At 40.5% G+C, this 14,287-nt stretch overlaps 1 protein-coding gene across 2 annotated transcripts in view; it reads left to right on the top strand.

The window, feature by feature from the left end:
• The window catches only part of LOC149223115 (uncharacterized), a 114,763-nt gene extending 100,831 nt beyond the window's left edge, over window positions 1-13,932 (top strand). For both annotated transcript variants that reach the window (XM_089385771.1, XM_089385770.1), the window contains exon 7: window positions 13,388-13,932. In XM_089385771.1, the coding sequence (XP_089241897.1) occupies window positions 13,388-13,498 (111 nt within the window). In that variant the 3' untranslated portion in view covers window positions 13,499-13,932. The remainder of the gene's footprint in view (window positions 1-13,387) is intronic.
• Window positions 13,933-14,287: the final 355 nt, after the last annotated feature.

The raw sequence follows: 14,287 nt of genomic DNA, 5'->3' as shown, positions 1-14,287 counted from the left end.
GTATATATCCGGTAATAAAAAACAGAGAGATAAATAAACTGAAATAAACATAGAGATAAATAACTAAAACTGCAAATAAAGACTGTACCTTCACCGAGATCATAATCTTGTGACTATGTTTCCATCAAGGTCGAGACCATATCTATACAAAGATCATAATTGATACTATGTTAAGATGAGTCACTATGAGATCTTCAATATACCGAGACAAAGTATGTCGAGAGTGTGTTACTGTGAGATCACAGTTATGTTGAGATAGAGATCATTATCATTGCAAACATAATGATTGTAATCCTTCCTTGCATCAAGATCTTCATTGTCCGAGACTGTTAGTAAGTCGAGAGTGTGTCTCTCCATCCACGAGTATGTGACTGCATTCCTCTTAGTACCGAGATCATCATCATGTGTATGCTGAGATTGTCATCACTGTAGTGCTGCTTCAGAGTAGGCCGAGACAGTAGTCTCCGAGGATGAGAGGAGGTTGAAACTATGATCACATGGACTGTGATTACCGAGACAGAGTAGGCCGAGGTTTCTTCTTTATGAAGTTGCAGAGATATCCTTGTAAACAGACTTCCTAAGTGCTATCTGAAAGTCTTCCTGTGATAGTCCTCCTGTAATGCGGATCTCAAGCTTGTCTCCATACGAAAATCACAGAGTCTGAATTTCTGTGTCTCTATTTTGTGCAGACCCTAGCTGGGTATATTTAGTCGTTATGTCTCCATAATAAGCCGACATGATAGTGAAGAGTTGTGTCTCCTAATTTTGAGCCGACATGACTGTTATTAATTCGATTTGCAGGCTGACATGACGAAGAGGATTGTGCTTGTCATTTGGAGGGCTACTTGACATTGTTATAGACTCGAATACATAGAACATAGGCTCAAGAAGAGCTTCTTTACATGACATTGACTCTTTGACTTTCCTATAGCACTTAACTATGTGCTTGACCTATTCAATGAGCAAGAAACTCATTTTTATAAATGACAAAAATAATAATTCTTTTTCTTTACAAGTACAAAGATCAAAATTACATTTGTAAATACCGAACCTAGTTACACTTTCTTCAACATGCCTGACCTGACACATTGGAGTATCACACTCCTCCTCTTGAGGCTAGTGCTGATGTATGGTAGCGTAACTCCTCCCTCAAATCTCCTTTTATAACTTATTAATGACTAAAACCCTAACCTGAGATCTCAATGGCCAAGATTAAATCTTGCCATCTCAAGATCAACGATTGTGACTTAATCTCTCATTGAGATCAGTTAATCACTTGAGTGACTCAACCTTATAATAAAGTCACTTTTAATCATTAAATACAAAAGGTACTTTATAAAATCATTTTACAAAGTTTATCATTTATAGAGGCAATCTTCCACATGCTAAGACACCAACCCATTGTGGAAGTCCATTGAGCTATACAATCCAACATGGCAGTCTAGGATTCCTAGTGTACTAAAGACTGTGTGAAGATTAGAATGAAGATCCCAGATATTTTGGCCTTCTGCCTACTGTAGCCAATGGAAATGGATAAGGTGGTTTTAAATATCTTACATATAAATAGATGCAGTGTATCTATACAAAGATAAAAAAAATAAGGATATTGTTCTAACAATCCCTTCTATAATTCTTTGAGCATTTCTCTAAATAGAATAATGAAGGACAAGTGTTTGTCATGAACATATTTGTGTGTAATTTGGATGGTATGTTTACGTGTGTAATTTTTCTATTATTGTGTTACTGCTTTAATATGTTTTGCTTTTGCAATTGTATCTGTATGTTGATTTGTCATTGCTCTATTTTTTTAACAATTGGTATTGTTACCCACCAAAAAGTGGGTAACCCATAGGAGAATTTTTTTTCTTCCTTGGACAACCAACCAATGAGCAATCCTATTGATTAGCACATGACATGATGCCATAAATCCTCCACCCCTTTCTCTGGTTAGATTTCATTCTCCCATGTGGCTTTCCTTCTTGAAGGAAGGCGGGTCATCCATCAACATGTACTTTAACCATTTTGCAATCATGTGCTTTTACTTAATGTTTTTTGGCATACTAATATGAATCAAGGGGTGATTTGGATGATTGACAAATCTTGATTGTATTCTTGTTCCCTCACTTCACCTGGGAGATTAATCTTTGTCTCCAATCCAGTGGGACCTCCTTTGATGCGTTAGGGTTTTAGGAAGAACACTATTTGGGAGGCTCTAAGTGAAGTAGCGTGTCTGTTATAGTCCATGCTTACCACTTTCCATCCTTCCCTTTATTCCATCTCCACTTTTCGGGTTGGTGGTCATTGGTCATGGGGATTGGTACCCTCTCATCCCCATAATTGAGTCTGGGTCGGAAAATGTTGCCCTAGAAGTTGATGCAGCTAAAAGAAAGTTAAAAGCAAAAGAAAGCCACAATGAAAGAAGAAAAAGATAAAATGCAAAAGATGGATGGGACATTTGATTATTGTGTGGGAAAAAGTCTAGCATGAGCTCTACCCTCCTCATTAGCCATCACTTGGTTCCTCCACCCAGTTCCTCGAGCACATGATGCTCCATCCATTAAAAGGAACCTTTTTATTGACCCAACCTTGATGAGCGATAAACTACTTCATCAAGGGGTATTAAAAGCTAAATCTCAAAAAGCAAGCTTAAGTTCTTGAGTTATGCACCCAAACCAAAGAATTACGATAAAGAAGTAAAAGGCACACCAGAGGGGTAGAAAAAGTAGGCCGAGGAAAGGGGTAACTCATGTCTCCATAATTGCTTCCTCCTTACATCTATACACTCGAGATGTTGGACCACCATTTGCTGGTCACTTGCATGTGGCACCCTATCCTGCAGACATGCCTACTACGTTGCCACCATCTACACGCACACCCTTATGGTTGATGGGTTAACTTGGGACTTGTCACTTTCCCTTGGGGGCTGGAAGCACTTAATAGGGTTATCGATGTAGCTATCCCTAACATAAGGAGGGAAGACTTATATGGGACTTGGTCTAGTTAGATATTTGAAGGTGATCTTTGTGTGAAGTGTTATTGTGCCCCTAGCATTAAGTATGGTCCACTATGATGCATCCATGGTTATTGTTGCCTAATGATTGTTGATTTTCACTTGATCTTGAGAGGGTTTGTCAAGTAGTTCTCATCATAGCAACAAAGGCTTCTGAGGTGATTGCCCTACCTTATCAACAGAGCAGTTGGGGTCGTGTAATTTGTTGGGGAGAGAGAGAGAGAGAGATTGACCTTGTTGATGTAGTGTTGCCTATCCAGAGTAGAGCATTGGGCTATTTGATGATCCCATATGATGCTTGATACCTCGGGGGACCCCTAGATGCTGAGACGCTGAGCCCATGGAGCTTAGTGTCAGAGATATTGATGATGTGACAAATGGGTCCAGGATGTGTCTGGTTGGTCTTGACACTGTTTGATGGGCATCACTTGTTTCTGAGCACCCTTTCAAAATGATGCCCTAGCTGCTGTATGTTGCCGTAGCCGCAGAGATCTGGCCGCAGTGAAGGAGGTCTCATACGCAGTCAAAAGAAAGGCCCTATCCGAGACTCTAACACGCTGTGCTAGAAACCCTTATACGTAGGCCCTAATACGCTATCCAAAGAAGTATTAACACGCTGTTCATGGAGATATTAACACGTTGTTCATGAAGATACTTACACGCTGTTCATGGAGATATTTACACGCTGTTCATGGAGAAATTAGCACGCTGTTCATGGAGATATTAACACGCTGTTCATGAAGATACTTACACGCTGTTTCATATGACATATATCAACGCTGTCCAATGTTATATAAATACACGATGTTCATATGACATACCGCTGTTCATAAAGATCTATATATACAGTTCATGAAAAGAAAATTCACGCTGTTCATTATGAGGATATTCCGCTGTAAATGGAATCATATACGCAGGTATATGTAGACTGGAAACATATACACAGGTATATGTAGACACCTATTGCACTGTTCAATGAAATACTTCATACGCAACCATATATTCGCACAGCATGGTGATACGCTGGTCTCCAAGACGCAGATGAAGGAAGATGCTCCTAGCCATGTGAAGCTGTAAATCATCATAATGAACTGCAGACATATGCAGCCCTAAATGCATGTACCTATACGTTGTAGCCGCTGTATATGAAGGAAGCCGCAGGTCATAATGACACATACGCAGATCATTGATGACATTTATAAGCAGATCATGGAGAGTTATGGATGCTGTACATAATGACACATACGCAGATCATTGATGACATTTATAAGCAGATCATGGAGACTTATGGATGCTGTACATGATGACACATACGCAGATCATAAAGGACTTCATACGCAAAAACTATATACGCTGTACTTGATATGTAATCTGGGCACATCTAAGATTAGTCTTGATGTGCTATGAAATGTTGAAAAGAAGATCTCAGTATCCTACAACATGATAAATGAGATCATGGATATGAAGGGCAGCATGATGATGAATAAGATCGTAGACATGGGCAGCGGGAAGTTGAATGAGAACATGTACATGAAGGACAACATGATGATGGATAATATCATGGACATGGGCAGCATGATGATAATCATGATTAGCGCAGCATGGTGCAATATGCAGTGGTACAACAAGAGAACCAGATGCAGCATGATGATAGGTGAAGGAGTCACCTTGGAGAATTAGTTGAAGCAGAATGTCTTCAACTGATCTCATCATTATACGAAATGATCTATGCTAGATCTAGAGAAGTCAAAGTGTTGACTTCTGTTGTAAATGTACCATCTCTCTCTCTCTTTCTCTGCTGAACTTTGAAGAACATAAAAGAAGAATTGATCAAGGGTTTCCCCACACATTGTGGGGTTTGTCCCTGGCTCGCGCCACATCTTGTGTCCTCTTGTCTTGGCATGTCTTCTGCGATTTATATTTATGTTCTATCTGCAGTTTACTTTATGTTGATGTGATTGCTAATATGGAAAAGAAATTAAATAAATTGCTCTAGCATAGAACATACCAAAAATTAACATGGTATCAGAGCTGAGGTGAAGACAATGCCCAAGCAAGAGTGAAAGAGCAATCACCAAAGACAGTTGGGACAAGACAAAAGGATCAATGGGTTCTTCACAATTCACTTAAGGTGAAGTCGAAGCAGAGCATATTATCAGAATGGCGCAGTAGAACTTTTGATGGCATACCTAAAGATCACTTCATTGGGAAGTTCGGATCTAAGGGTGGAAGGAAAGGTAGATGTCTTGGTTATGAGTTCAGCCCTTATATGAAGGAGTGTCTGAATGGCAGAGATGCAGCTCATCAAGGACACGACCGACTCTTCAAGGAAGCAAGGAACCCCAGGAATGGAAGTCGAAGTTTTTAAGGTGGCATTCGTCGATGGAAAGGTACGTGTTTGAAAATAGAATTTTCAAAGATGCTTTTGAGTTCAGGGTTGTATTAAGTTACAGGAAGTCCACTAGGGACCATGTCCATTGACACATAACACCGGAGGTCTGTGGGTCAGATGGTGATAGGGATGCCTGAATTCAAAAGGAGCATGAAGGTACATGTCTGAGATGTATCGAAGGAAAATATTATAAGGGGACCATTCCCCTCATGCCACAGGTCCACAGGTTTGGAACAACCCGAGGAGTTTGAGATTCATGATCGGGAATCTCACGTATGCAGGTGGTAGAAAGCCCTCTATGGCTTGAAGCAAATCACCCTGGGCATAGTATGAGAGGATCAACAACTGTATGATGAAGCTAAGATTCACTAGGAGTGAAATCGATCCAAACCTTCGAAGGTTGTGGATGACAGACCTCTCATATCGATACCTTTGTCTAACAGATGCATACCCTCTCATTTGTAGAAGACAGAGGGAGTAGGATTCCGAATGTGGAAAGATAAACTGCAAACCTATGACTACCTCGAGGATATTAACTTTCAAAAGTTGTATGGTAGTGATGTCGGACCAGATTTGGGAAACACGATTGAGTTTCATAAACTCATTTGCGTTGATGTTCTTGGTGAACTTTCGTTCGGACATATGTTTTGCAGTTAGCATGGTGAGCTCATATTTGGTTGAGCCTCACTAGATTGATGCCAAGAATCTTCTGAGATATCTTCGGGGCACAATCTCTCATGGATTGAGATACACTGCCGGAAATATGAAAACTGCATGATTATTCGAATGCTGATTGGGCAGGCAGTGTGGAGGATCACTAGAGCTCTTTTCAGTGCTGGTTCTGTTTGGATTATGCTTCAATATCACGGATGAGCAGGAAGCAGAAGTCGGTTGTTATAAGCACCGCCGAGATCGGATACATATCTACGAGTATGATCTTGTATGAAGCTGCCTGATTGGGGAAAGCTCCTCAATGAGTTGTTTGCACACATGATGAATACCACTGTGATTCTCTGTAACAACCAGAGGAGGGATTCGATTATTGAGGAATCTCGTATTCAACAATTGCTCCAGCAAATAGACATCAGATACTACCTTATCCAGGATATGGTAATTCGATGAGCAAGGAGGCTCCATCGCACTGAGATGATGTACAGGTTAGAGCCCCGAGGAAAGATCAAATTTGTGATTTTCTCGAACGACTTGGAGTCGTTGAGAGAGCTTTGTAAAAGGGTCCTGCATGTTGCATACATTGAGCTCTGGGAGCTCTGGGGGGCTTGCGGTTCTTACTGGAGCAACATATGACCACAGGGTGACTCACCCTCCCCTGGTGGTGCGCACTGGAAAAAGATGATTCGCTTTCTTGTGTGTCAAGATGATTCGCTCTCTTGTGGAACAGGATGATTTGCTCTCCTGTGTAGCAGGATTGATGTGTTCTCCTGTGAGGCCTAGATTGATGTGTTCTCCATGGCGATTGTAGCAGGATTGATGTGTTCTCCTGTGAGGCCTGGATTGATGTGTTCTCCATGGCGATTGTAGCAAGATTGATGTGTTCTCCTGTGAGGCCTGGATTGATGTGTTCCCCATGGTGATTGTAGCAGGATTGATGTGTTCTCCTGTGAGGCTTGGATTGATGTGTTCTCCATGGCGATTGTAGCAGGATTGATGTGTTCTCCTGTGAGGACAGGATTGATTAGTTCTCCTGTAGAGGCATCCTACCCATGCAGTCTGGGACTCATGGGAAGTACCTCTCATCTGATCAATGAGCAGGGAAATAAAGTTAGGGACCATAGTAGTACCGATGGACGCATCGTTGTATCTACCGTACTCCCTACGCTAGGATGACCTCCATTGATCTGGGATCAATGATACTGGCCTGGGACCAGTGAGAGTGGTACATGCTACGACGCTGAATTCGGGTGGTTGACACTGGTCTGGGACCAGTGGTACATACTCTGAGACTGACTTCGTGTCAGTGCAGGACTGGTCTGGGACCAGTGAGAGTGGTACATGCTACGACGCTGACTTTGGGTCAGTTGAGACTGGTCTTGGACCAGTGGTACACTCTCTGAGCCTGCGATACTGGTTTGGGACCAGTGGTAGGAGTTGTACCATACTATGACACTGACTTTGGGTCGGTTGAGACTGGTCTGGGACCAGTGGTACATACTCTGAGACTGACTTCGTGTCAGTGCAGGACTGGTCTGGGACCAGTGAGAGTGGTACATGCTATGACATTGACTTCGGGTCGGTTAAGACTGGTCTGGGACTAGTGGTAGGAGTAGTACCCACTATGACGCTGACTTTGGGTCAGTTGAGACTGGTCTGGGACTAGTGGTACACACTCTGAGACTGACTTCAGGTCAATGGAGAATGGTATGAGACATTCTCGATCAATTCTTCTTCTTCATAGTTTAGCAGAGCTGAGCAGAGTTGAGCAGAGTAGAGCTAGCAGAGCAGAACAGAGCCAGCAGAGCAGAGCAGAGCCAACAGAGCTGAGCAGAGCAGAACAGAGACAGCAAAGTCAGCAGAGCTGAGTAGAGCAGAGCCAGCAGAGCTGAGCAGAGCAGAGAAGAGTGAGCAGAGTTGAGTAGAGCTGGGCAAAGCAGTGTAGGGCACTGATGGCAAAGGCAGTATAGTCAGACTTATGGATCAACAGATGGAGTTCTCCCTAGTTGAGAGGGAGTGTTAAATTGGCAACTAGTGCCAAACTCCATGTGGGTTGGCTTATTTATGGCAGCTGATATTTTTATTGGATCCCTCTTGTCGAGAGGTGTAGGATTGATCCAAAGATCATCCGATTCCGATAAGTATTTATGGAGATATGAATTTATTTTGTTTATGTAATTATTATCAAGCCGACCAGCTCTTATGTAGGCTCTAGAAGCCCAAACGTCATGTCTATTCACTTATACGTTTTTGGTATAAATAGATGAGGATTTGATGTCTTTTGAACACACATTCTTGAGTAGTCTCCTCCTCTCCACGTCTGGGTTTTTGGTGAAGGAGAGAGACACCATGAGTGATACGCTGGTCATCAAAGTGATGCCCTAGCTGCTGTACGTTGCCCTAGCCGCAGAGATCTGGCCGCAGTGAAGGAGGCCTCATACGCAGTCAAAAGAAAGGCCCTATCCGAGACTCTAACACGCTGTGCTAGAAACCCTTATACGCAGGCCCTAATACGCTGTCCAAAGAAGTATTAACATGTTGTTCATGGAGATATTAACACGTTGTTCATGGAGATATTAACATGCTGTTCATGAAGATACTTACACGCTGTTCATGGAGATATTTACGCGCTGTTCATGGAGAAATTAGCACGCTGTTCATGGAGATATTAACACGCTGTTCATGGAGAAATTAGCACGCTGTTCATGGAGATATTTACATGCTGTTTCATATGACATATATCAACGCTGTCCAATGTTATATAAATACACGCTATTCATATGACATACCGCTGTTCATAAAGATCTCTATATACTGTTCATGAAAAGAAAATTCACGCTGTTCATTATGAGGATATTCTGCTGTAAATAGAATCATATACGCAAGTATATGTAGACTGGAAACATATACGCAGGTATATGTAGACACCTATTCCACTGTTCAATGAAATACTTCATACGCAGCCATATATTCGCATAGCATGGTGATACGCTGGTCTCCAAGACGCAGATGAAGGAAGATGCTCCCAGCCACGTGAAGCTCTAAATCATCGTAATGAACTACAGACATATGCAGCCCTAAACACAGGTACCTATACGTTGTAGCCGCTGTATATGAAGGAAGCCGCAGGTCATAATGACACATACGCAGATCATTGATGACATTTATAAGCAGATCATGGAGACTTATGGATGCTGTACATAATGACACATACGCAGATCATTGATGACATTTATAAGCAGATCATGGAGACTTATGGATGCTGTACATGATGACACATACGCAGATCATAAAGGACTTCATACGCAAAAACTATATACGCTGTACTTGATATGTAATCTGGGCACATCTAAGATTAGTCTTGATGTGCTATGAAATGTTGAAAAGAAGATCTCAGTATCCTACAACATGATAAATGAGATCATGGATATGAAGGGCAGCATGATGATGGATAAGATCGTGGACATGGGCAGCATGAAGTTGAATGAGAACATGTACATGAAGGACAACATGATGATGGATAAGATCATGGACATGGGCAACATGATGATAATCATGATTAGTGCAACATGGTGCAATATGCAGTGGTACAGCAAGAGAACCAGATGCAGCATGATGATAGGTGAAGGAGTCACCTTGGAGAATCAGTTGAAGCAGAATGTCTTCAATTGATCTCATCATTATACGAAATGATCTATGCTAGATCTAGAGAAGTCAAAGTGTTGACTTCTGTTGTAAATGTACCATCTCTCTCTCTCTCTCTCTCTTTCTCTGCTGAACTTTGAAGAACATTAAAGAAGAATTGATCAAGGGTTTCCCCACACATTGTGGGGTTTGTCCCTGGCTAGCGCCACATCTTGTGTCCTCTTGTCTTGGCATGTCTTCTGCGATTTATATTTATGTTCTATCTGTAGTTTACTTTATGCTGATGTGATTGCTAATATGGAAAATAAATTAAATAAATTACTCTAGCATAGAACATACCAAAAATTAACAAATCTCCATGCATATGCTAGAGCCAAGTTGCACGAAGCACCATAACATTTTGGAGTTTCTGAAACGCGTATGTTTAGAAACGTCACCTCCCAAAAATGGAAATGTCAACTGAAACGTTATATATAAAGAAATTTATAAATAAGTGAATAACACATCATCTTGCAAGAAAAAAGGGAATAAGACCCATAGATGACAATTTAGAAGGAAAACCAAATCTATATTAACTCTCATAGATGATAAATGATGGTCGAGTTTCAGCTAAGTTTCAGAGTTTTGGGTACTGGTACGGATCAAAACAATGGGTTCCTAGAAGTTTTGTGCAACTTAGTGCTAGAGTTAGCTAGATGAACAAACAACATTTGCATGTCTATCCTTACCTGCATGCATGTACTAGAGCTAAGCCTACTGAGTAAACTAAACTTGATATACATATCTTTATTATGCATGTGCTAAATTCTAACCTCTCCCAGGTGTTGGTTGGTCACTAAAATGGGGCTATCCTCTGGCTTACATTTCCCTTTTTCCATCCTGCTCACAGTTGGAAAGTCAACTATGCCAATTGTCTCTAACACTACTTGTTTTGGTTTTTCCCCTGATGTAAATCCTGATGTTAAGATGGAACAAAGCTAATTGACTTCTTGGAGAACTGTGAAGATGGAGGGAATAGTTGTGTTTCATTACTGGACTCCTATTGTGTGCTCTCAATGTTGGATTAGGGATTGAATAATGTGCAGATTGTGCTGGGTACTTGCGTGAGTCTTCTGCAGGATTTCTCTCTAGTCATACTGTTCTATGTTCACCCTATTGTGAATTCTCCTTCTTCTTCATTGCCCTCCGCTTTTCTCATTCAAAATGACAACATGCAATGAATTGTGCCTTTGACTCACTGTGCTCAATTTTTCCTTTCATCTGATTCTATTACGTGTAACCATGGGATTGGGTGGAGCAACAAAATTGGGAAAATTTGAAGAATGAGGGGAAATTTTAAGGGGATATCTAGGGATTTTGCTTTAATAGCTTCAAATTGGATACAAGAGAACTAAGAATGTTTGCAAGTGTGTTCAAGTAACGATAAAATGGAAATTGGACTCTGTGAAAGGAAACTAGTTACTAAGGAGGTCAAAGTAAAGATGTAAAGGGCACAAAGTCAATTTAATGTAAGGAAACTGCATCTTGGACCAGGGACAATGCTAGAACCCAAGGTGTGAAGCTAAGGTGATGTGCAACAACAGTGAGTTGTTGGATCAATGAGGACCAAAATACAAGATACAGTGTCATCCTCGGGTTAAAGTGCACATCGGTATTGATTTCTCTATTACACATTTAAGTGTTGTGAAAAGTTTGCAGAGTTGAGTGCCTGGACTTTGAATTTCAAGTTCAATAGATACTGTAGCTAGAGCTTGATGAGGTTTCCATTGTTGAGAAATCAAGGGGCAGCTAGATCAGGTGATTTCTCTTACTTTGATAACTGCTTGTGATGTAATTTTACTTGACTTAATTAGCTTCTTCTTTCACTTAATTATGATTAGTGTTCTTATCATCATACAACTACCAAACAATAAAGAACAATGAGAAAAGAGGACACAAGATATAGGCTATCAACCAAGGCCAAAACCTCTCTTCTTGAGAGGAAAACCCACAAGAAATATTCTCTTCTTATAGAAATTCAAATGACGAATTCCAAGACCTAAGACCCTTGTCAAAGTCCCCTCCAAGACCAAGTAAATTCTTCCTCCTTGATAAGCTTTCCTTCCAGCAACTTCGACCCCAACAACTTCTTTTGCAACTTTGACCCCCAACAACTTCTTTTGCAACTTCGACCCCCAACATCTTCTTTTGCAAATTCGACCCCCAACAGTTTCTTCTGCAGAAACCCTAGCTCTTGCACACGTGGAAAAGATGGTGATTTCTTCCTCTTTTCTCCTTCGCTTGAATAAATCCTTTCTTATTGGAAACTCGGCTTGCAAAGTATATCAATTGATGCCCTAACTCAACTTCTGCAATTTGGCTTTAGCTGTGGCAATAGGTGCCCTAATTATCTCACATGTGTGAAGGATAGTAGCCCAAAGACAATTCAAAATTTCGTTTTTCTTTTCTTCTTCTAGTCCTCCTCTTCTTCACACCTTTTTCTCTTCCTTGATCGAATTCTTGTGTGGTGAGTGAGTGCCCTTCAAGTGAGGTCGAAGTCTCCTATATATAGGCTTCTCTTCTAGGTCGAATTGCTGCTTGTAGGCCGACTTGTTCTCTTATGAAGGCTGACTTGATCTTTGCTTGTTGACAAGGTCTTGGAGGGTCTATTTGACACTTTTGACTTCACATAAATTTTCTTTACAATATATAACTTGCCCAAAAGGGTCTTCCATACATGAGAATGACTCAATTGATTTGTTGACTTAATGACAAGCCCTAGAAGCACTCAATGGGTGCTTGACCTAAAAAAAATGACCTTGAGCATGAAACACATGCATCAAGAATGACAATAATAAATTTCTTTTTCTTCTTTACATCAAATACATAAAATAATGATTACATATGTCATTATGAAGACCAAACCTAGTTACCTATTTCAACATCTGTTAACTTCTGCTGCCAAAAATGGATGAGAAAATTATGTTTGATTCCTAAATATGATAGTCGGCGTTGCAAATCCATAAATGCCATTACATATCAGTAATATATCACGTAGGACAATATCAAAACTTGAATCTTAATCTCTATTGATTTTGTTAAACTGAAATTTATCAACCTATTTCTGTTGGAAATAGGTTGATAAATAGTACCCTTCTTATTATGTGAAGGCAGCCACTTCCAGTTAATAACATAGCTTACCTTTCCTTAACCAGTTCTCCTATATTTTAGATGTATGCTCAATGTTCATTGATAATCTGAAGTTGAATATAAGTTGTCCTAGACATGGTGAGCAGTGAAGTATGTTTTGTCCAGGGGTTGGGAGGCAGTACACACTAGTGAACTGACAACAGTGACTGCTTATCCAAGATAAAGTATTTAATCACATGTAGAATGGATATGTTGGATGGCAGCCAATGTCATTTAAAATGGATGTAGGAGGCAGTACACACTAGTGAACTGACAACAGTGACCACTTATCCAAGATGAAGTCCTTATAGAATGGATGTGTTGGATGGTCATTTTGCAGGACTCAACTTACTAGGATTCCCTTTTCAGACTGTTAGATGTATGGAAAGATTTGCAGCAAATATGGAAGCATTTATAGCATGAGAGTGCATGGATTTTAACTTTTGCAGATTGCTTTACTTGCATGTGCTTTACGTGGTCTAATATCCTGTTTGCCTGTTCAGGCTGATCGTCCAAAGCTCAACTTCAAGGGAAAATATAGTGACGCATATAGACGGGAACATCCAACCGCACCAGTTGTGGTTCCCTGGGTTTCTGGTGTGACTGGTGGTTGAATGGCATTTGGATGGATTATATTGATTAACTTTTTGGCGAATACAGAGAGTTGGAAGTCTGCAGAGAGTTTGGGGATCAGGTTCTCCACTCAGCTTGAACAAAGTTTGGATCTCATTGACAGAGTGCATATGCATGTTCTACACAGCAGTGGCTTTATCTCTTTCCTCTCTTCAAGTTTCAAATCTATTGTCGAGAGGATTATCCCAACTTCCAAGTATCATTTATGGTTGAAATGTCTGAATATTTTATTTTTGGCTTAATTTGTTGTTTACAGAAATTTCTTGCAATTGGTCTTTGAGTCACACTTCTGAGAATTGCTTGTAGTATTAGAGGTTGAATGCCATTAATTTCAGGGTGGAAGAAAAAAAACTTGTATGAATGAACTTGATTTTCTAATGCCCTCATTCAAAATACAGACTTGTATTTGAAAACATATCATCCAACATCTATGTTGCATTCTTCGTTTGTGTTCTGGCTCATATTTTGAAAATGCATCTATATTACTTTACTGCACAATAAAATAATTATATCGAGGTAGAAATCAGTAAGCCAGGTTGCGTGATCATACAGAGCAACCCCTCTCTACATAGGATTACCGGCATCTCTTCCTTAGCTCCAATCTCAAAAGAATCTACTTACAAAAATTGCCCATTCTGGTTCCGACTTGAAGTGTCAATCCTGCTCTAAATGCTGTAGTTTTTCTCAAATGAAATGGTAAAACATCTCATTGAAAGGGGCTCAACATCTCTCTTCCCATTAAAAGGCGATTCCTGTAAACGTGATAGTGT

The sequence above is a fragment of the Pinus tabuliformis genome, chromosome Q, assembly GCF_031772625.1.
Source record: "Pinus tabuliformis cultivar Carrire ecotype Pingquan chromosome Q, CPIR1, whole genome shotgun sequence".
NCBI lineage: Eukaryota > Viridiplantae > Streptophyta > Pinopsida > Pinales > Pinaceae > Pinus > Pinus tabuliformis.
This window is presented reverse-complemented; position numbering and strand designations above follow the sequence as displayed.